The 24,702-nt window shown below is 38.6% G+C and overlaps 1 protein-coding gene across 2 annotated transcripts; it reads right to left on the bottom strand.

Moving 5' to 3' along the window:
* Positions 1-66: 66 nt before the first annotated feature.
* On the bottom strand, positions 67-24,670 carry nrg1 (neuregulin 1). Of its 2 annotated transcripts, none has more exons than XM_014970181.2 (8): positions 22,446-24,670; positions 21,406-22,290; positions 16,108-16,246; positions 12,245-12,312; positions 9,448-9,550; positions 7,562-7,715; positions 7,365-7,480; positions 67-2,151 (listed from the first exon to the last, which is right to left on the bottom strand). In XM_014970181.2, the coding sequence occupies exons 2-8, from the start codon at positions 22,097-22,099 to the stop codon at positions 1,554-1,556; spliced, it is 1,872 nt and encodes a 623-aa protein (XP_014825667.1). In that variant the 5' UTR covers positions 22,100-22,290; positions 22,446-24,670; the 3' UTR covers positions 67-1,553. The 2 variants fall into 2 exon arrangements, with proteins under 2 accessions (XP_014825667.1, XP_014825670.1); XM_014970184.2 differs by lacking the exon at positions 12,245-12,312 and adding an exon at positions 11,476-11,534.
* Between the last annotated feature and the right edge of the window lie 32 nt (positions 24,671-24,702).

The raw sequence follows: 24,702 nt of genomic DNA, 5'->3' as shown, positions 1-24,702 counted from the left end.
ATAAAGTTTCTTTCTGTTCGTTCCATGGTGAGTGAGTGTTCAGCAGATGACTCTGTGTTCAAATAATAGATTGGATGGTTAAACCATTTCAGGTTTTTGTTTATTCATTTCTTTTCAATTACATTTACAATGACACCACACACATAAGTCACAAACCAAAGCATTTGAGAACAGAAGTGTAAACAAGTCTTTTGAAGTTTGTGAGTTGTTGAATTTAAAAGTCCAAACACACAAACACACTTACAAGTCCATGTAAGAGTGAAAGCAGTTAACCACCATGTGCAGTTAAAGCATCATTTATGGCCAGTCTGTACAACATGAAAGCCTTCATTAAAGGAACAATGCTCCATTTATTCTGTATTTTCATCATTGTTCTTCAGGGAAACAACCCTGGCTGGGTTTTTCTACAGGTTGTGAAACAAAGTAAACTGTTTCTTATAGAAATGAATGAAACGTTACTTTTTAAAACTATATCTTTGTCAGAAGATGTTTTGCTTGAATGAACATAAAATCAGTGTATTTGATCACTGCTGTTTCCATTTTAGCAGCCATTTTGTCTCCAGTGATTTGCTGGAAGTCAGCAAAAAAAAAAATGGAGAGAAAGCATTTCCATCTTTCTCTTCATGTCTTTGCTCTAGATATTCATTATTTACTCATATTACATCTCACAGAACAGCTTTTTAAATACGCTTGGCAAACAGGTAAGACTTTAGCTTGCAGACACTGGCCTTCTTATGCAGCCTTTCTGGAAAATCCCCAGCCTGAAGTGGGAATGTGTATCGACTTTCCAGAGCTACAGCAGTGCTTCCAGTAACAACATTAGAACTTTAATACAGAATAGAAGCCAATATATAACTGAAAGAAATCTACATAGTTATGTTAGGTATAGATGTGACAGCATTAGCAACACCTACAAAGCAGGTTTTAGTGATTGCACATTTATCTCACAGTTATATTAATTCAGTGACAGGTTACTGGGACAGATATTGACCAACAAAAATCTGATTTTTGCTAATATTTTCTCTGTCTCTCATCAAATTCAGATAACAAGCCATTTTAAAATGTTTACTGAGTATGAGTCCAGGTGTGGTAGTTCAGTGACACATTCCCTTAAGCCGTTCAGTGAACCAATCAGACGAGGGTATGAAAGGAGTGACCTGTCAAAGGTAAACCCTGGAAATTAAACCACAACATGCTCACTATTTTATCAAAGCATGCGTCTTGACCCAACCAAATGTTGGGACGGTGATCCATAGCTCAGTGTGCAACGCTACTCCAGCTCAGCCACACTAAACAGAAAGGCACCGTTGATATTTTTCTGCTCTGAAATCTACTGGGAACCTTTGCTACATACGAGCATATGGCACTTAACCTGCAGCTCATGAACATCTTTATACAGCTGTGTCTTCTTTTATAAAACTCTTTATTTGCTACGTCACTAAAATAAGTTTCTTTTTCCTTCTTTTTTTTCCAAAAGTCTTTATACAGCAGTTAGCTTGTTGAAAGTTACATTTTAAGTGAATGTGTCTCTGTAGAAGGTATTTCTGTTAATGTTACACAGCAATGGGATTGTAAGGTTTAACCAGCAGGACAGGGCTTGGTGATGCTGGGTTAGTCCTGCTGCTGTCCACGTCCCAAAGGGCTGTGCTACTGTCTGCAGTACGGAAGGGCGCGTCTCCTCCATGAGGCTCGTCTGTTTCACTGAATAGCATGCTGTCACTGGACTCCATGAAATGCAGTACATGGCATACAGCACTTTTGGTGCTGCAGTTCTGATTCATTAGTTTCTCTGGTAATTCTAAAAAGCTGTAGCTGGCAGCGTCTGTCCCACAGTCCCCCGTGACTCCATAGGTAACATTCTTTGCAACGAGGGCTGGGCTGGGAGGTAAGCTGTGTGCTACCAGGCCGTGATTATAGTGGGAGAAGCTTCTCTTCTGATCGGCCAGTCTTGCGGACAGCTGCTGCTGGCTCTTCTTTGACAGCAGCAGCGGGCACTCCTCCTCAACAGAGGGACTTAGAGCCACTGAGGGGACAGAAAGGGCCAGGCTGGACAGTGGAGCAGACATCTCTGATGGAGGAGAGACAGGAGTGCTCAGAGCTGTCTTTGAGTCCGGAGACAGCTGGGACAGGCTTCTCATGGGAGAGGCAAATCTGCACAAACACAGTCAGAACAGAGATATTAGAAACAACTTAGTTCAAAAAATCATACTGCAGGACTGACCTGAAAAATGAAAATAACATACAAATATCTAAGATTCAACCCATGAAGTCTTTATTACAAACTCAAAGTAAGATAAAGTAAATGAGCAAGTTCAAGATGAGATTTTTTTATTTCACCAGATGCAACAATGAAAATTAGCTGGAAAATCACATCAGTCATAAAGGCCCACATGCCTTAAACCGAAAGTTCACTAGGGGCGCTGTTTCCAGCTAACTTCACAGAGAGACCTCTTTATTCCTGATATCATTAGGATAATTTTTTCCATTATTATATTTTTAACTAATTTCTGTCAAATATCTCAGACATTGGCTGGTAAAGTCTTCTAATGTCTACCATAGCAGTGCAGCATTTCCTAAGGTAATATTTCCTGTTATGATTTCACAAGCTCTCCAACAGAAACTATTGTGCCACACATCTGCAGAAACTCACTTCATCAGTCAGCCCTCTGTTTGACTTCAAACACTTAAGATGAGTTTGAGTAATCAGCAACAACACTGTCAGCAGACAGACTCTTCTTATATCCACATACAGAACTATTACTTTCAAGTTTTTACATTTTTCTTCTGTGTTTAAATTAAAAAAAAAAAGATCAAATACCAAATCATTTAAGTCATAAGTGGAAAATTATGGCTTCATAGCACATACATCACCAATAAAAGAACACAGTGCAAGTCAAAACAGCCAGATACAATAATGAAGGCGTCCTACTGCTATTCTGGAAACTAGAGGTGCACCGATTTATCAGCCAGCAGATGTCCATTATTTTGGGAGTTCTGTGTGTTCTCTGATCATCCGATACTTAACATGTGAAGTCAATCTTATCCACATGTACCTCAGCAAAGGTTTACAAGTCAGTCACTGTCCTCTGCTGCTCTCCAGTGAGAGATATTTGACTGATAGACCGGTCCACCAGGTCATGTCTACATGTTTGCTTTTAACAATAGTCACCCCAATGTTACCCACTCAGCGACTTTCTTGCTGTATTTAGCAACATTTCAGACAAAAACAAAGATATTGGCCAAAATTGGAATCAGCAGCTCAGGCTTTTTAAAAGGTTGGTAATCGGCAATCGGCCAGAAAACTGCAATCAGTGCACCCTAACTGGAAACAGATCATTCCAGTGAGAAGTGATTAAACACTGGTATGGTGATACATAATGACTATTTCTGTCAGCCATCCATACAATTTGAAGCAAATCCAAACAACATGACAAAGTTAATGAAACCAAATAAGTTTGGTTTTAATGTTTCAGGACATAATTTTGTTCTGTCTTATTTTTTTTTTCTTTTAAGCATTTCTAAGGTTTGATATCAATTGGTATATTATTTGTCATAAGTGTTCTCCATTTTTTTTTACTTCACTGTTTAAAAAATATAATACAATTAAATTTAGCTTAGCTAAAGAGTTTCTACAATCTACAACCAGAAACCAAAGACAAAGAGAAAATGTACTGACTGTGCAGCTCCATCTTATTAGCAACAGCACAGGATTTTTCACCATATTTTTAACTGTCATGAAGGAAAGACTGATTTTTAGATTGTATCACAGGTCCATTGTTATGGGCAGAGATAATATCTTAGGTCAGATGTATATTTTTATACATTTTTATTATGCTGACTTGGACCTAGATTAGGCCTAATGACAGCTGTCCACTCTAGAAACAGGACATAAAAACGGTTTACTTTCACACACAATGGACCTGAACATCAGATTTATCTTTGTCCTTTAAGAATGCGTCTGAACCAGTGTTTATAATCAGTGTCCTAGCGTGACAATCACCTCTATTTAAATTTCAAGAAGTTTACCCCAAGTGTTGTCCTTAGACAGAAGAAAACTGGCGAGCAACCCAGACACCCAAGCAATCATCATGGACAGAGAGAACATGACTGAAGGTATTTGGCATTAACATGTCAAATAAATTTTAATGTCTTTGACATGTCAAAGACTTTATTACCTGGATTAGATTGGAGAAACATTTGACGGTCAGATGAGACAAAGATTGAACTATTTATTCACAATGAGAAAAGCAATGTCCAAGTGGAGGGGACAGCATCATGCTGTGGGTCTTATTTGCTACCAGAGACACGGATGCATTACAAAATGAAGACAGAGGACTACTGCCAATTTCTTCCATATTAAGTCTCAACTCATCAGCTCGATGGTTAGAACCTGGGGACAGTTCAGGTTTCCAGGCGTTCAGTGAGCGCAGACATTCATTTATTTATTTTGAATTAGCAAAATCGCTCAAAAAGACTTCAACCTGTAGTTGAAATTGTTTTATGGAAGCACACGTTCATTGGAGGAGATCAGGTTTATTTTAGTTCATGTTTAATTTTCTAGGTCTCATATTTAGCTGAGTTTGGAAGATAGCTCAACACTATTATACTTGAAAAAAGCCAGTTTTTGTTTGCTTCCTTCCCAAACATTTTTTGTTATTATTTCAATAAATGTAGTTTCTCAAAATAGGCCACAGCCATTTCGTTGTGTTATAAGTTTGGGTAAATAAATCAGTGCTGCACTCTGGGGAAAAAATAAAAGCTTTGCTTTAACTCGGAAGGATTTGTGTATACCATTAAAAGCTACATTATGTCTTATTTTTCTCAGGCTGCATTTTTTGGCCTCAGCCAACCATTGTTATAAAATAAAAAATTAAAGAAAAATAAATACATCCTATGCCCAACTTTAAAAGACGTCCTATATTGGTGTAAGAACCAGCAGTTGACGGGTAGTTTAATAGGAAACATCAAATTCTGCATCAAATAATGGAAGTTGTTTCATGTGTAAATTCAACGTTAAGAGCTCAAAGTGAAGACATTCACACCATAATGAGTGCATGTCAACCTCTGAGGTTTGACCAATCACAGGGCATATTTCTCCTGTCCATCTTTTCCATTAAAATGAAATATGGACACGTTTCACTTCAGGACAATTTACATGTTAAATAATTGCATTAATTATGCTCAAATTTAATTGATTGAAAAACTAATTCCATACTTACTAACTGATGGGGAGATAATAAAAGAAGCAGTCCACACATGTTCATGAAATAGCTTCTCTACTGGAAACTATACAATGAGCAGGGATTTCCAAATTCCATCATTAAAGTAAGAGATGAAAATGATTAAATGAAACATATCTAAATGTACCTTTGATAAATGTTTTACATGGCGATATGAACCTCATTTCCCATTATTTGCAGATTAAGTGCTTCCTTTTGATTTAAAACTGATAGTTGTAGACGATTTTCCCCTAAAGTGTTCTTCATAGTTCTGTTTATTTGTCAAATTTAAGATTCATTTATCAGTTACCTGGAAGTTTAAGGCAACTCCTGTTGGAGTTTGGTGTCTCGGCACTTTGTTGAATTAGAACTTAAGTCAGTGGTGCCACTTGTGGCATTCAGACGGCCCCGGACGCCCTGTGTGGCACGTTGGCTATTCTCCGCCAATGACATCACAGAGTAAGACTCAGTATCAGACAGAACATTGTTGCTCCAGTCCTCACTCCAGCTGCAGAGACAGGGAGGGAGTTATTTACATGGGGACCATATACTGCTACGTTTTCTGCCCACTGTCTGTTTAACTCATGTCATATAGAAGGTGTTTAGACAGAGTCTGATCTACTAAATCACCTAAAATATGTATGTTTCTTTCTATTTTGGTATTTATTCTCAGTGCACAGGAGAAGCCACAAGGGGAATCGGAAAACAGGAACAGACTGTCAGATCAGAAAACAGCCCAAAATGAGACTGGTGAATGCATGGAGCTCATCAAGACTGCACCTCTGCAAAAACCACACTTGGATTTAGTTTTCATGCCAGGACACAAATCTCTGTGTAATCAGTAAAAGTACACCTGAGTCCATGTTCTCAGTGTCAGGTCAAAGGTCGGAGTGTTCCCAACCCGGATTTGTTCAGGACTTGAGAAAAGACTTCTCCTCTTTACACTCAGGAACCAGAATACATGTACAGTTATGTAAGGAAGTGTTATCATTTTAAATCACAATCTCTATGCTGTTTTATTACCATTATCATTATTATTAAGTTGCTAGGGGGCGCTGTTGAGCTGTTTGTGTTGCAACCCTTAAAATACCTGCATGAATAATGGATATGTGAAATATGGAGAGTGTTGAAGCCTCGAACTTCATTTTGGTAAAGAAAATTATAACATATGAATTACAACAGGTCTTTTACAGTAGTTTAGCTGGTTTGGCAGCTAAATTAAAACAGTGGTGGGGAATAATGTGTACACTATGTGAGCTTCGTCACCATCTGAAGAGCCCGGAGGCAGACAGAACAAAGAGGAACCCTCTGATGGTCCCTACATGTTGGCACCTCTGGCTTCATTGCTCTGCAGGAGGACTGAGGGTTCCTCCACTCTGTGCTGAATCTCAGCTTTTTCCAGGACTTCACTGTTTTGTGCAGCGAGATGTTTCTCTAGAATCTGGCAGATAACTAGGATCTATTGAAATGTATGTATGATTGAACTGAAATGATTTCTTTGTAAAGTGCCTTGAGACGACATTTGTTGTGAATTGGCGCTCACAAATAAACTGAGTTGAATTGAATCAAAGAGCCTGATTAAGCTGGCTCAACAGCAGCTATACTGCAACCATGACTTTGCAACATTTTTTTGATTGAATGTTTGAACCCTGGGTTTTTGCCAAGATTCTTGTGTTCTGTCTTCTTGACTCTGCTGGTCATGTTGCCTTGATGTTAGCTACTAGCTCCTTTTCCAGGGAAGACACACAGCTCAATTGTGCTTTTTGTCTTTATGTTAAGCACACAGTGTGTAATCCTGCATTGAATCCTCTCCTGGTACATCGCACTGGGAGGGGCCAGAAATTTGCACAGGACACTCTATGATGTGTTCTTTTGGATTGATGGATATATTGTCTCTGCTAGACATGATTGAAAACGTTTTTGTGGGTATATTGCTTTTTGTTGTTCTGATACTATTGTAGGTAAGTTCAAAAACATGCTATGGTAACACAAAACAGTTGGGTTTGAAAAGGTTCACTGTCGGTATTTCATGGAGGTAAACCATTCTTTCACTTACGCTAACATTTTCAATCTAATTAGTAACACAAAAATTCCCATAAACAAATTCAAACCAAAGAGAGCGTCTAATGAAATGTCTGTTTTTACCTTTGGCTGGAGATGTTGGTGAGTGTGGTGGGCTGATTAGCAGTCGGATATTTGCTTGTGGGAAAAGTTGTTTCTGTCTCCTCAGTTACAAGCTGCCTCATGGAACCATTACATGGCTGGAAGTAGGCAGAACCAGGATGAGAATTTATTCTACAGATATAAGTTCTCATACTATTAATTTAAAACCGACAGCTTACATTGAAAATCTTCAAATCCTGCAGAGGCACAGCAGCACAGGGACGTCCTGCAGCAGAGCTTTCCATACAGGTGCCAGCAGCGGGATTTGAATTGTTCTTTCTCTTCTTCTTCTGGCTCTGCCTCAGGCGTTCACGTAGTTTCTTCCTTTGCTTGCTGGTTGACGAGAAACAAAGGAGAGTCATAATATTTCCAGAAGGTGTTACAAATATTCACAGGGAGTCAAAAGTGACACCTGCTCATAAGTTTTCCTTATCATGTCTATTTTGTTACAGAATCAACTCAGCAGTGTTTCAATCTCTGCAGTTGCATAACAAATATTTTCCGTATTTGACTGGTGTATTTTCTTTAAATCAACGGAAAATTCTGGAACATTTTGACAGATTACAGCTTACACCCCTGACTGTACTTGGTGAAGACACATGGGACGCTTTCAACTTTAAGCACATTATTTCTGAATATCACCTCTGACATGGACACTGAACTAAATGCATCTTGCTGATCAAGAGTTTACAGTGTGAAGACGGACAGGGAAGGTAGAATCTGACGTGCAAATGCTTCTTCTTTACAAGCATTTGCACAACTGACTGTAAACACAGAAGTAATCATTATTACAAAATATTACATACATTAAAAACATCTAAATTGTAACACTTATAAAGTCAAATGTTTTAGTTAGGACTTTTATACGACTTGCACTTCCTTCGCCACCAATTAGAAAATATCAGTGGTTAAATAAAGGCTTATATCTGTACTGACATTTACTTTTTACATAGAGAACTGCAGTTGCAGTGAATGTTGGGTTGCAGTGAATGTTGGGTTGCAGTGAATGTTGCAGTGAATGTTGCAGTGAACGATGCAGTGAACGATGCAGTGAACGATGCAGTGAATGCTGCAGTGAACGATGCAGTGAACGATGCAGTGAACGATGCAGTGAACGATGCAGTGAACGATGCAGTGAATGCTGCAGTGAATGCTGCAGTGAACGATGCAGTGAACGATGCAGTGAACGATGCAGTGAATGCTGCAGTGAATGTTGCCGTGAATGATGCAGTGAACGATGCAGTGAACGATGCAGTGAATGCTGCAGTGAATGCTGCAGTGAACGATGCAGTGAACGATGCAGTGAACGATGCAGTGAATGCTGCAGTGAATGTTGCCGTGAATGATGCAGTGAACGATGCAGTGAATGATGCAGTGAACGATGCAGTGAATGATGCAGTGAACGCTGCAGTGAATGATGCAGTGAACGATGCAGTGAATGATGCAGTGAACGCTGCAGTGAATGATGCAGTGAATGCTGCAGTGAATGCTGCAGTGAATGTTGCAGTGAATGTTGCAGTGAATCATGCAGTGAAAGCTGCAGCAAGAAGGGGCACTCACACCATCACACCCACTCAAAATACAGATCAGAAAGGCTCTACTTCATGTTGCATTAGCTTCACCCCAAAGTATAACTACCATTTAGGGTACAAATGAGTGTTTTCAGCATTCAATTGACCATGCACAAAGATACACAAAAACCATTACTTTCAGAATACATCCAAACTCATCTGAATTTTACGAAAGATTCAATTTTATTTATTCTTGTATTCTTTTGATCAGCAAAAGACAGGATCAAAATAACACCTCAACCTTCCGAAACAGATCTCTTCGCTTCAGGTCATTTCCTGAGAATCAACTAAAACACCATCAGAAAGCATCAAAGCTTCAAGTTTAAGATCAGCACCAGTGAAACTCCCAGCATGTAATATTCAGGTTTAATTTAATTGATCAATCTGCAGTCTGGGATGAGAAACTGAGATTTGCCCCATAGGAGAGATTTGGGGATTTGGGTGTGAAAATTAAAAACATTTATGCTAAAAGAGAAAAAAGTGGTAGAAATTACTTTGTTTTGCAGTAGGCAACCACGCACATGATTCCAACAACTAGGAGTGCTATGCAGATCCCTGTTATTGTTAAAATGCGCTTTTGATACAGTTCCTCGGCTTCTGAAAGAGAACAGAAAATTCTTTATGATATCAAAGTAACACTCAATCACAAACATCACTAAAAGCAAACCAAGAGAGCATTGTGCATGCAACACTGCATTATGCACAACACTGAGAAAGTTAGATGATCAAATCTCACCATTGATAAAGACACCAAACTATCCATTTGTATTGGTTTGCTCTGCTTTTTGCTCATCTTTATACAGTATTAGAAGAGCAGAGCAGACAGATAAAATAAATATGAACGGATGCACTAAATGGAAGCAGGTGTGTTAGAAAACACAAACACTGAAATGAAACTGGAGGGACAAACAATTCCTCCAATCTCCACAGAAGATGCAGCATTAGAAGATGTAGAATATGTAGAGCTGACATTATGGCAACACACACTTATACACATTAATATGAGAAGGAAACGTGCAGATGATAAATTTATCATTCAATTTCAACTTGGGCTCAAAAGAAATGCAAGAACATTGCAACCATCATAAACAATGCTTTAATAACATTGTAGTTTTTGGCATATGCTGTTTTTTGAGGAAGATTTTTTAATAAGATTAATTTCAATTTATTGTTGGATACTAGAAAAGTTTCTAATGTCATTTGTTGATTTTCATATATTATTCTGAATTTGAATAAATATTTTAAGGCATGAGTTATCAAGGAGGTATCAGGGAAAATATCAAGCTTCAAAGCAATTCTCTGTTCTTTAACTGCAATAATTGCATTGTGGGGGCAGAGGTTAACCAACCTAAAGAATAATCATTTTAAATCATTACAATTTCAACACTGGCCAAAATAATACTAACTATATGTTCTTTCATAATGGAGCAACCCAAAGCAGAGCTAAGATTCCTCTGTTCTCTATAATTGCATCCTAACTAAAGCCTGGAATCTGACCTACTATAGGGTCATGTTGGCATGAGCAAAGTGAACCTCTGTGATGGAGCAAAATAAACACATGGAGAAAACTAATCAAATCCCATCTGATGAAAAGCAATTTTTTGCTTTAAGAACAACAGCATTATTATATGGTGAGGAAAAGTTGTAATCAACAAAAGGTTTCAGATTAGGCTAAGAAGATACTCATACACCTCAAACCTTCTGACCTCACAGCAGTTTGAATGAATTCTGATTTATGAACATCCTACAGGCTTCATCTGTGCAGCTAGTTTACTGTACTGATGGTGTTTAGGATGAGGACTACCTACCTGTGCAGTACTTTACCAAAAACCCTGTAGTGTCTAACTTAACAAAGGAGACTGAAATTAACCAATGTAAATCTCCACTATGTTGCACTATAAAATATTATATGGGGTTTGAGTTCAGATGATAAAATCTGTTTGTTTTTTTCAAATGTTGGCATCTGACGCTGTCTTGACTGGCCTCATTAGTCTCTTAATCACCTGTCTACTGCAAGTAAGACACTGGCCACTCTGAAGTACTTTACAAAACCCTACTTAACCAAACCAATTTATCAACCAAGGGTTGGGAAAGGCATCAGTGAATGAAAATATTGTGTGCAAATGTTAAGGTTAGTGATGGGTGGCAATGGTCAGAAATCCAGTGGGAGTGCATGTAGATGACAGGTCATGCACAGGCTGCATGTACTTCGTGCATGTGCCAATGTGCATGAAGCCTGATGTGGTTTCTGATGCTCATCTTTTCACTGTTTTGTTTCTCCAACTTTCAAAAAACAACAATGCAAATTCCATTCTATTTTATTGCAACTCCTCTAGATAACAGTAAAAGCATCCCTTCAAGTTAAAAGCTAAGAACCAATTCCAAATCATGGCAAGTTTTAGAGAAATTTGCTAGCATGCAAAAACATGTGACAACATTAATGATATGAAGGACAAATGTGAGTAATTGTTTGTGATGCATGCTTTAATATGGATGAAAGGATAGAAGAACAGGACACATACTGTAAAAGCTGGCCATCACATAGTTTTGGCAGCGATCACCAGTAAATTCACTTGGACACCTACGCATGGAAGACAAGAAACAAACAAGAACGAGAGGCTGTTAGTTACGAAAGATCTGTGTAAAACCCACAACAGTCATCACTGGTGTTAGGAGGACGGGTCCAACAAGACCAAAAAGTCTAGCTGTCACTTTTTTACATCTGAGAATCTGAGTTATGTGATTTTTCTCAGACGTTCCTGTGTGTTTTAGTTTGTCTGCAGTCATGCAGAGATTACATGACACACTGTTGGGGTTTGCATCACCAGCAAGTCAGTTTAACTTGTCTCTTTGCAACAGACTGAAATTTGCATGTACTTATGTGGCCACTGAGTCCAGACTGTCACTAATATAATCCTATAGACTGGGAGTCACAGGGGAAGAATGTTAGTGTGAATGGAGACAACATTAAGTCATACACGTATCTCTGCCTCTTGGAAAACAACTCAGCCCTTCAACATGATGGGTTACAACACAGATGACATGTGATGAGATGTGAAGTACATGCAAAATTCAGTACAGTGCTCTGCAGAGGAGAGTGGGCAGAACTCTTAAGATGCTTCCCGGTTTGGCTGTGTCAGATTTTATTTTTTAAAAGATCATTGCATCACATGATTTTAGTTAGAGGTTACCAGGGAAATGTGGATTTCTCCATCATGTCTTGAAGAAAACATGACAGGGGTGAGACACCAGTAATGACATGTGGGACTGAAGACAGCTGTGTTCACATACGTTTTGGGTCTGAGACTTTCTTAAGCACAGCCTGTTCACATCGGTGCCCAGTGAATCCGGTCAAGCACCTGGGTGATGGATAGAAGGGAGAGGAGAAACACAACGGCTATGTGTTACACACAAACACACACTGATTGGCAGCACAGTGAGCACCAATAAAAACACAGAGATCCAGGAGAAACGTCGTATGGCCAAACAAAAGTAGAATAATTTAAGAACTCAAGTTACAGAGCACTACTTTCACTGAGACCTGGCAGTTTTATTTTGGTGGCAATAATAGATCCTCTTCATATATATTACTTTACTATCATGCTCTTGAAATTCATCAGACAAGTTGTTTTTTTATACTCAAAAAATGACCTCACATTTCTGAGAACACAATAAACCCAAATAATTACTTTATTCAATTAAGTTTAAAATAAAATAGATTTTATACATATCCAATAAAGATTGTAAAGATTATTAAGGTAAGTTTTTCTGAAGACATATATAACCAAATACCAAACAAGCATCTGATGAGCATGATGTTGTGAAGGCTGAAGTCAGTAAATGAAGTAGCAGCCAGTTCTGGTTGATTAAAACAGGTAAATGAGTCGGTACTCAGTCAGGGTGAATAACAGAAAGCTCAGGATAACTTCAAAGCTTTCAGTCTGTAGAACAATCCTCTGCTCACAACAAACAATAACACTAAATGCTTAGATTATAGCCGGACCTTTTCAGCTGGTCACCATTCTTTGTCTGAAAAAGCTCATTTTGGGATGGATGAAAATGAATTAGAAGCAAGTGAAACTGAGAAACCACTACCAGTGCAAAAAAAAGTGTCTCACACTGTAATATTTACCTGGACCAATACAGAATACATTACCTCAGGCATCATTTCAATAAGCTTTGCAATGTAAATCTTTATTTCCCACCGGTGTTGCATTGATTTGTGCCATGGTCTTGCAGAGATGATGGGAGAGTCCCAGCGCTGTGCATAGTTTGAACTCTGGACTCTGTGGTCGCCAATCCATGATGACTCATGATCACTGAAGCACTTTTAGACAGCTTGAGCCTGATGAATCCTGGCATTGCCGTCTTGGAATGTATCATGCCACCAGCAAAGAGGAAATTCACAGATGGACTAACCTGGTCTTCTGGACTCATCAGACCACCTGACCTTCCACTGCTCCAGAGTCCAGTCTGAAGCTCCCCAGCAGATTAGCCTCACTGATCTGTGGAAGCTGTTCAGTCCCGTTCCTTTTGAGGTCCCTTCACATTGTGGAGTGGAAATGCTCACTTTCACTTTTAAACACAAGTGAAAGTGTGTTTAAAAGTGACCCAAATCAAAACTATTAGCTGTAATGCTACAATCTGCCACTGCAAACAGAGCAGAACCAACAGCTGATCATCCAGTGTCCTTTAAATCTCACAAGTACTTTATTCAGTAGAACCTCTTGAAGATAAAATGGCTGAACAACAGCTTTGCTTCTTAAAGCATTCGATTCATGTAGACTGCCTGCAGGAGGAGAGTGACAGAGTTCAACTGCATCAGCTCAGGGGAATTTTGCTGAGAATAGGCCACGCCCCTTTGATTCAGCAATCCCAGCTGAATCAAACACACTTTTAAAGTAATCTCTAAGGGAGGCCTGTGGTTACGTGTTTATGCAGATCTATGATCTGAGAAAGGAATCGCAAATTCATCAAAGCAGGTAGTGTGTTTGGTCTCTAATAGACATCGTCTGTTTTTGCTTTTCTGTTTCGCCACACTTCAGATCATCAAACACATTTTAATAACAGACAAAAATAATGTGAATAAATGCAAAAATGCAGATTTCAAATGTTTATTTTCAAATGATGTATTAAGAAGTTATCCAAACCAACCTGGTCTTTTGTGAAAATGTAATTCCACTCTCATTAAATCATAACTGTGATTAAAGGCAAGATGGGATTTTTTTAGGGTAAATTTCTCCTCATCCATCATAAACAGTCCCTCCATCTTAAACACCTTCATAAGAGTGAAACATCAGGATGAACACAACACAGCACTTTAACTTTGTTGTTTGCTGATGTCCATGGATTATTTTATGAAATAATCATGGTCTCTAAACAGCCCCTGTATGTTTACCCATAATATTTAGCTGAAGCAGGAATTTCCTTTTCCTGAGTGTCTGAGTCAGATGAAAGAGTGACGGTATATCAGTGAGTAAAACACAGACCAATTTATATGCAACAAATTGTAACTTTTATCCTGACTGTTGTTATGCTACACAAACAAAGCACATCAGACACAAAGTATACTGGTGACACAATTCTTCAGAGAAAAGTATTGTCTGACAAAAACCTGAGTGGAAATTACTTCAACCATACTCATTCCACAGAGATTCCAGAGCACCAACGTGTGCCAGGCAGCCTGCACTTCTCATTGATTTGTCATTGACCACAGCAATAAGTCCTGCTGGCCTGGTGAGCTGAGCACCATCGATGTAGATTACTGCATTGGAGAGCGCCAACAAGTCGCCTCAGCTAGTGGCACGTACCTGTAGGCGACATCATGTCCACAAAACCACTGTTCCAATGCAAGAGTCTGCCACAGAAATGATCACAGCGCCTTTACTCCTTATCAGATTTCTATAAAATATGACTTAAATTAAAGAGAAGAAAACTGCATGTAAAAAAATTCTGTCAGTTGTGTCAAGATGCAAGAGAGGACTAAGCAAATTTCTTTTTTATATTAGACAGTTAATTTAATTTTACATACTGTTAATTGCTGCTGTAGGAGATATAGTTTGTTAAATACTTCATGATATTTTTTTACCCTATTTGACAAATGTTATTTTGCAATGATCGCCAAAGAAGGCAGTCCAGTTTTTGGCATTTATTCAACTTTCAGAAATTACAGCAGCTGCAGTGCACCACGGCAAAGGAAAAAATGCTGAAAAACAGGTGAAGAACTCAAAACCACTTGTATTCTTCCTTTCTCTCACTGTCGGTTTTACTCCACCTACACATGGTTGCCATGGCAACTAACACTTTTTGTTTTACTACTACTTTTTCCAGAACTGTGAAATAAGATACCCTTGGATGTTGTTATCTAATTGTCATAGTATTGACAATTAATTGTAAAACATTGCATACTTTTTCAGATCCTTTGTATTACAGTCATTTTCCTGATCACCGATAATATTGACTCAGTGCAAAACAGTGCTGCACGTGACACACAGTAGTCACGTGATGTCCAGTCCAGTAACAGGCCTATCAACGGTGATCCACCAGCAGAAACAGAAATCAGTACGCCTGCATCAAACACACTGCTACCAGAATTTTTGCCTTCTAATTTCCTGATTTTGTCAGCTGCCTCCGTAGATCATCACAGACCACTTTTAACCCCCCAGAAAGGAGCCTGTCTGTAAGATCTCCAACTTGCTGCTCTCAGACAGCAATCCTCAAGACTTCCTTCTTTTCATTGGATAAATCACTGTTATTTATTATTTAAGTAATTAGTTAACATTCAAGATGAAAACTTTACACTGTGTTGTGTACAGTCGTTTCAGTGTTACTTACCTATTGTCATCAATCTTTGGCAACATTAGGCTGTGTTCTAGTCTAACCGGTGCTTTCTTTCATTTATTTATTGATTGATTGATCAATCAATTGATTTATCCGACTCATGGTCCACATAGACATTCATTTCTTTCTTCCACTCCGTTTTTAGAGTGATTGACATACAGACGATATTATGAATTACAAGACCAAACAAAATTAAAAGGAACATGGTAATGAAAGCCCTTTAACCCAGAGTACATAATGATAACCAGAGGTTAGAAGTTCTCCTCCAGCAGTTCCAACACATTTGGTGACATAACCAGAAGTCTGTCTCATACCTGCACAGAAACTTTGTACTGCCAGGCATGATTTCAAGTGTGAAGCATTCGCCTCCATTAACGCAGTAGTTCTTCTGCCTGTCACTGCAGCGCATGATGTGGCTGGAAGTCTTGGTTGGAGAGGAGGTGCTGGTGGTAGCTGCAGGATGACAACCAGGGTTATTGCTTGAAGGACAATAAATAAAATCAATTACAATCAATTTTTTAACTGCAAGTAATAAATAAATACATAATGTACAAAAAGAATTAAAAACATGGACACATTTTTTTTACTGCCTGCCTTTATTGAAAGACTGTGTAGAAACTTTAGGATTTTACTTAAATTACATCTTACTAAGCTTATTTTATATGCATATTAAACTTTACATTACCTCTAGGTAAATAATTTTTTCTGCATGTATGTTACTAAAGCACTCTATTACACCACAGACTCAGCAGAATCCTCAGCTTGGCATAACTTAATTTTTCAAGAATGTTATCTTGGTCCTGAAAAAAAACATTTTTTGACAGTCTGTCCTTCCAGTCCATCAGTGTTTCAACACAACAAAGATTAAACAGAGGGAAAAGTAGTTGCCTCACAATCTGAAAGTTGTGGGTTTGATTCCAGCTTCCTCCTGCCACATGCTGCTGTGAACCTGGGCAAGGATATTAATCTAAAGTTTTGTGCCAATCTGTATATTGGAAAGTGATGTCGGTAAAGTGTTACTTAGTAACCGGCAATTCTAATCTCATCCCTTTTTTCATTAACAAGTAATCTAATGTGTTACTATTTCCAATCCAGTAATCAGATTAAAGTTACTCATAGCTGTGATGGGTATGGCAGGCTAGAGGCAGGGTGCACTGTGGGTAAGCAGCTAAGTTCCCCACTGCTACTGAAACCCCCAATACTGAATATTAAAAAAGTAATAATAATAATTAGCATTTCAGCACCAGCTGCTACTGTGCTTCAGTCACTACTGCACTGACTGCAGGGTCTGTCTGCCCACAAATCCTGAAAACAACAGTGAGCCAGAGAATAGATCACTGGAGACAAGTCTCCTTGAAACATGCAATATTTCATTTGCAATTTGTCCTCGGCGACGCTCCAAGCTCATGCTTTTAACCGGAGGCTGCCCATTCCCCATAGCAATCACAAATGGTTAAGATGTCTTTGACCTTGCTCCATACTTGACTGCAATCCTTTGCAGCTGTTGTTTTACTCATTGGCAAATTGATTTAGAGTAGAAGAGGGTTTTAGTTTTTAATGTGGATCAAACTCCTCTCACACATGCACAACTCTCTAGTTCCAATAATAGCAAAATACAGACAAAAATTGTCTGTATAAAATTGTATACACAGACATGAAAAACAATCAAACCAGATTATAAGGTTGTCTGAGTCCATTGGTCAGTCTTCAGATGACGTTTTGCTTAGACAGCCTTGCAGACAGTTTCTTTTCTAACATGGCGTCATCGGTTGCTTTGCTATGGGTTCCTGCTTTTGCCAACTTTTGTAGCTTAGAACCTCACATCCCTTTAGCTTAACCACTCTTGAGTCATCTCTGATTTCTTTATGTTGCTTTTCAGAAACCAGACCTTTGGTAAGCCATTAAAGTGGTTAGCTTTAGATCTTCAGGCTTTCTGGACGTCTTTCAATTTTACAGAAATGTTTGCTTGTTTGTTAAGCCACATAACTTTGAGCCATAACTAAACACAAGAGTTGTTTTATAATTAGAGGAACAGAACTTTTGTGAATTAAGTAGTCATTACGGTGGTAGGCCTCTAATTTTTAATTAACAATTTTAATACACAAAGCAAAATAGGACAGCTAAGATTATACAAGAATGTTAACAATTTTAGCAAAACCAATTCTTTTGTTGGCTTAGTGTTTAGTTAAATCCAAAAGGCTGGATCAGTATCTTTCACATGGGGCAGCTACTGCCATCATCAAGTGAATTGGAAGCACATTTGTAAGTGTTCACCATGGGAATCATGAATGGAAACAGGAATGATGCAAAGCCAGGAAGTCTCAAACAGGAAACATTTGATCATTCTTCATCAGTGCTGATAATGTCTAAAGTCTGATGGCAGAAATGTTGACATCACTGTCAATAATACTGCAACACTCCAATTCCAATCTAAGCTGAAATGTATCTAAATACTATAGAAAAAGAAGCACTTAGATAAGGTTAAAATCTAATTTCTAAAAATATATCTTCTCTTTTAACATGAACATCAAGAAATACATTTCTTAGATTAATACACAGCCGTATCAACACAGACGAATGTGTGGTCCAATGAGACTCATTTGTTTGATTCATTTTGAAAATAATTTTTAAAGATAATTTTCATTAAGTTCATGTTTTGGTAATAAAAAAAAAATTTGAGGGCTGATTACGCCTTGAAACAGTCTGACTGTTTCTAGATGAGGATCTCAGCATCATTATCCAGAATGCTGTAAAGTTGATCCCTTTCTCCCAGTGTATAACCTTGACAGGGAATCATTGAAATTTCAATCGGTCTTCCGTGGTTAAATTAAGTGTCTAAATTAATATTATAAAATTGTAGGCTATGTCAATCAAGCCCAATGTCATTTTTTTAATAGTCCCAGATCAAATTTCGAAAAAAAAAATATTTGTGGCATGTTCCCTTCCTGTCAAACCGATACGTTTTCACCTTAATTGAGTCATAAAGAAAATACCTCTGCCATCATCAGTGGAGATGATCTAACACACTCACAGGGCAATAAATCAGAAAGTGAGGTGATCACAACAGAAGCATCATGGTGGCGAGCCACAGGCAGACAGACAGTATTACTGTGCTGGTTTTTCTGGCGGCAGCATCAATTAGCTTCCAGAAGGCTCTGACCTTGAAATGGAGCACAGGCAGAAAACAGGAAGTGTCTCCATATCAGAGCCCAGGGTTTCAGTTAGTGTCGTGCATCATTTATTGATTTTTACTTATTCATAAGACTAGAACTATTCATCCACACATTTCAGGGAGTTGCACATTGCTTACAGTTGTGCAGGACCTTTTCAGCTCCCACATCTTCAGTGCAGATAAAATAAGATTTGTGGTGCCTTTAGTTTTAGAGTGGAGCTACCAAGCACACACACACACACACACATATATATATATATACATTTCTGTATATAATTATAGATGAAATTATAGTTGGCATAATTCTTATTACAAGATAATTGTTCAAATTGATGATGTTTGTAGTTTCTAGGTATGCATGACAAATTTAATCTGCATGAGCAAATTTTAAAACGTTGGAAGCACTGCAGAGCATCTCTGCTTGATTTGGAGTCATTTGTGCAGGAAACACCTCATGTTGACAACGCAGTGCTGGAGCAAAAGGCAAATGGAACCAGCAAGATTTCACTTCTTATCTAGCATTAAACATACTGATTACAACATATCGTATTTAGAGAAAATGATCACTGTCACCATATTATTAGTTTACTATGCAATGTTTTGATAAAGTTATCAAAACATTGCATAGTCATACACATTACATTATTAGCAGGTTTACTTTCTATCACTGCTAAATATTGCTTTCTTTAAAAATGAAAGCTTATTGTTGCTGCAGTTTTTTCAAGAGCTCAGATATTTATGTCAGCATCAGAACAAAGAACAACTTGAATGTGGATCAGGAAATATATCAAATTAAGATTAGAGATAGTTTGAGATGAAATATGGAAAAGACAAATGTATAAGTCAAAACTATACTAAATGGATGTCCCCACTGAAGTGACTACAGTGTATGAAGAAGAAGACAGATCAATCAGGAATACTGTGGAGCAGCACACCATATCGTGGTCTTTATTCACTGCCAGCGTTTTTACTGTTCAATCTCTGGCTTTTGAAATGTTGATAGTTATGTCCCATTTTTGGAAAAAAAATCATTTTTGTCTCATTCATCTTTCTGATGAATATCTAGAAAAATACACAAGGGCATTATAAAGACAGCTCAACTAATGGAACCCAGCTAACACTAAGCTCTGATGAGCATAAAAAAACAAGAAACTTATTGGAATTTTAATCACATTTCCTTTCAAATAAGCTCTCCTACATTTCTCAAACTAATGTGAAATATTGTAGAAAATCAATAAAAAGTTAAAGTGCTTTCACACACTGATTATTCTCATGGTTCTTCTGTGAGTTCTGTTCATAGCTGTAAATCAACTGGAAAGTGTGCTGAAGTTGATATTTTAATTGGAAAGTAAGAGGTTTTCACCAGAGACCAGCACAGCTGAGACACAACCCTTACTGAAAAACGCCCGTTTTTACATTCCTGATGGTTTGTGTTTTGGATGTTTGCTGAATTTATTAGAATTACAAACTGAAAACAGTGTCTTTATCTATTTTATTAATTCAAACATAAAAAAGAATGTTGGATAGATATTGTACAGTACCATGTACAATATGGTGCTAGGTCAGGGTTTCTTTATGTATTTTTCTGCTTTTAATATTTAACACATGATGCAGCCATCTTGGATTTTGAGGTCGAGGTCGAGAAACCTCTGACTTTCCAAGCCAAATTTGTGATAAGAGAAAGTCTTTAGCTAATTTTTTGACTTGGAGAAGAAAGGATGTGAAGAAATGTCTCTTCCCTTCATAAAGTCTGCTTCAGCTTCTCTTATGCTGATTGAGTTCAGAAATGAAACACACAATTCTTTCCTTTGAGTTCTGGAAATCCTGACCAGCTCTGTGGATACTTCCATCTCATTTCTCTGAACTCAAAAGCTTCCAAAGAAAGAAACTGAGCTAGTGTGATCCTAATATTGCATAGTATTTTGATAACATTTGCTTCCAGAAATTGACCTGAATCACTGGTGGAATAAAAGCTGGCAACAGAAATTGGAACAAGTTCATTTGTTGCTTCCAACACGCATACCTGTATAGCAACAGTTGGCAAAGTAGGCAATTGCTACACTCTGCATGTCACAGCATGTTGTCATTCAAAGGAAGTTCTTTAAACAGCTGACAGCACACATCCACAGAACAGGGCTGTGTTTGAAAGAGTCCTCCTTGGTCTGGACCAGGAGCCGCAGACCCCAGGTCCAGACCAAGTTCAGCAATCCTCCAATCATCAACCTGCCATTTAAAAAGAAAATCAGGTGTTCCGAGAAATTAAAACTTTTTAAAAGAGTGCTGTGCTTAGACTGCTGTAAATTAAATTACTTTTTCACGTTACGCTGTGTCACCGAGCACCATGAATACATTCCTAAACCTTAGTTTTAAAAGCCTATTCTTAAACAGAAAACAAGAAGAGAAGGAGAGAAGCTGTTGATGAGAATGCTGGGATACTTACATATAGTTTGAAAGAGTTTGTCTAAGTCCTGGGTTGTCTGTGGGTTGGAGTTTTGCTTTGGAACAGTAGAACGTTCAGCATTGTACTTCAGGGTCACAGAAGGATATGTCACTTGTGGAGATTGAGGCACAAATGGCCCGACTGTAGATTTCTCTTTCCCAAAAATGTCCGGGTGTCCAGATGTAATGGCAATGGTAGTGGTCAGGGAGACGGTAGAGGGAGCAGAATGAGGAATAGAGACTGTGATTCCAAGAGTGGGGTTAACTGATATAATGATGGGATCCTGGCCAATGGGTTTAGGATCTAAGTGGTTGGGTGGTTCATATTCAAAGATCTTATCCACAAAGACCCATTTGAGTCCAGCAGTGCAAAGAGCTAAACTAAGAAGGCAAGCCAGGATGGGCAGAATGCAGATTTTTTCAGAGTGGAGGCAACGGTTAATCTGTTCCATCTCTATGCACACACAGCAGGTCGCAGGCAAAGGCACAATTCCCAAAGCACCTTCACGCTCCCCATCACCTCGGCCTTCCTCTGTAATTCCCTTTACACCCTCATCCCCACTCTCACCAGCTGCCTCTGTCTCCTCTGGTTTCTCCTCTGGGACTGGCCCAGTATCAGGAGGCGGGCCAGTGGGGGAGGCCGTTTCAGGAGATGGAGCCGGTCCTGCAGAGTAGTCCTCCATTCCCTCAGTCATCCTTTTAAACTGCTGGAGGAAGAGTCTCTGAATGCTTCAACCATTAAAACAGGGCATCACACAAGTGTGGTCTGCCACGACAGTCTACGAGAAGGCTTCCCAACATGAGGCTGTAGAGTCAGAGGACGAAAAAGCAAAATGCCCTTCAGAGACTGAAAGCTTGACAGTGGTCCACGAGGTGGCAGGACGACCTGCATCCAAGGAAAGACAGCTTTTTACACATGCTTTAAACACAGTCAGGGAGTTGTACTGCAGTCAATTTATCTGCAGGCGAAATACATACACATATATTAATGCTGTATCTGGTTGAGTCGTGAGCGACGGTAGAAAAGTAGTTGTGACTCACCTGAACACTTTGGCAGGGGAAGGAGAAGGGGCGGTGTCGACGTGATGGGCCGGCTGCAGTAACTGGATCGTCAAGGACAGGCTGGCCGGGCACTGCAGTGGCAGGACGGACATGCTGCCTTGTCTAAAATGCTCCAAGCAGCTGAAAGGCTGAATCATCAGGGAGCGGCAGGTGTCCTTCCTCTTAGTGCAGCCAAAGAAACAGATGAGTAAGGAGAAAAGGGAAAGAAAGCAAATCCTAGAGAGGGAGGGGGGCTGCAGTAGCACAGTGGGTCAGAGGAGGATGGATACTCCCCTTCTCCTTCTCTCCTCTCTCACTCCTCCTCTCGCTGTCGTTTCTCTCCAACTGGAGTGCACAGCAGCCTCTGGCCTCCTCCCTCTCTGCCTCACTTCCTCTGTCTTTGCAGGCTGCTCCCAATCCAAGCACAAAGCATCCAGCTAAGCAAGTTCCTACATGATCCAATTAGAGTGCATGTCAGCGAATCACAGACAGCCGAACTGCTGTAGCCACCCCTCCCAGCACCACTCCCCAATGACTCTACTGCAAGGCTGGGGAGCGAACAGCCAAGCACACATAGGAAACACATGGAGAAATGAATGGCATAAAAGTTTAGTTAATATATTATTGCATCTGAAATATATTGAAGTTAAAAAAAATATTCAAGATCTTAACATATTTAATGTACACAATCTTTAGAGAACAATTTTCCAGGTCTTATTTTTAAAACGTTTAATATTCAAACATCAGAACTTTCTGTGACTGGAAACTGTAATCACTGGTTGATCATTGCATACAGTTTTATCTCAGCAGTCTACTAGCTGCTAATGGGTCAGAAACTAAAACAAACAAATAACTTCATAGGAAATAAATTATTGATGCTCATCAACATACAACTTTAGAACATTTCCCACAGTTACCACGGGAAACAGTTGGTTAAATGTTTCAGGAAATGGTTCCTAATGTTATCCATGTGTTCACTGTTCTCAAAAAAATAAGCTGCAAGAGTGGTATAAAGCCACCAGATCCTCATTAAGCCAATTAATGCCCAAGCCCCACCCCCCACTAGCACTGCACACTTATAAATAGGATAAAAGAAAAATCCAAGGTGGAGTTTGGGAGGGGGAGAAGACTTCAACAAGATGAGGAGCATCTAAAAGGTCAGTTTATCACCATACTGAGCACTGACACTCCTGTGACCCTATCCCATCCTCAGACAGAGTTAATACCAGTAATGGTATCTGTGGGGGAGCACTTCCTGTCAGGCCTCTGAATTAGTGACCTGAATATTGATTAACTTCTCAGGATACATAATCTGACACAGGAAGTTCAGAATAATAAATATCTGTGGGGTTTAGGTCTATTACTATCACAGTGTTGTTTAGTCTCTTTAGACCATAAGACAATAAGACCTAAGCTTGCAAATGTTTCATTAGATAAATTATCAACTACATATAGCATGATAAGAATTAGAAAGGATACTTTTAATAGGCAAGTATGAATGTGTTACTTTCATGGTCTTGGTTTGAATATTTGCATTTACAAAAGAAAACTCATAACTCATTCTCACAATAAAACAAAGAAAAAAAAATTGTTGTAGCATAAGAATTTGATAAAGTCACAGTAAATTAAAAGGCGTGTCAGACTTCCATCAGGGACTCCTTGTCCCTGTTGGCACTTACTGGTCAAAACTGGAGTAACACTTTTGTTAAGCAATTTCTGCATTAAAGCTTTTCCAAGAACTTAATGCCAAAATTAAGACACTTAGTGAAGGAGATTTTTAAAAGCCTATTAAATTATTATCTGAATTGTTTACAGATTACAGAGGGGCTCATCCATTAACTGCCACAAAAAGCTCTAAAAACTTCAGGTAATGTCTTCCTTTCTACTGAACATAATTTTAGTTATGTTCAGCAGAACATAACTAAAATTATGTTTTTAGTTATGTTCTACTAAAAACATAATTTTTAGTATGTTTTTAGTAGAACATAAAACATGTTTTATGTTCTACTAAAGTGATGATTTAAAGTAAATCATCACTTTAAATCAGTGATGATTTAAACATCATCACTGATTATGTTTAAATCATCACTGATTTAAACATCACTGATGTTTAAATCTCTGCCTGCTGGTCAATCAGCTTGTCTTAGATTCGGATTAATATAAAGGACACTTTTTACAGTGGCTGCTTCACATCTATAGAACAGTTTATCCCTCTAATCAAAAAAGAAAATAAATCCAATCTTAAAGCTCCTGAATA

This window comes from Poecilia mexicana, unplaced genomic scaffold, assembly GCF_051168715.1.
Source record: "Poecilia mexicana isolate PSO_F unplaced genomic scaffold, ASM5116871v1 scaffold_12, whole genome shotgun sequence".
NCBI classification, from domain to species: Eukaryota; Metazoa; Chordata; class Actinopteri; order Cyprinodontiformes; family Poeciliidae; genus Poecilia; species Poecilia mexicana.
The sequence above is the reverse complement of the archived record's forward strand: the minus strand, read 5'-3'. Positions and strand labels throughout refer to the sequence as shown.

Bases quoted from the DNA above. Each gene is read 5' to 3' on its own strand.
- nrg1 (XM_014970181.2), bottom strand. From the start codon at position 22,099: ATGACTGAGGGAATGGAGGACTACTCTGCAGGACCGGCTCCATCTCCT. The intron at 9,551-12,244 runs GTATGTGAACAC...GTTCTCTTTCAG, and splicing joins GAAAGTCTCAGACCCAAAAC to AAGCCGAGGAACTGTATCAA. The intron at 7,481-7,561 runs GTAAGCTGTCGG...GCCTACTTCCAG, and splicing joins AGGATTTGAAGATTTTCAAT to CCATGTAATGGTTCCATGAG.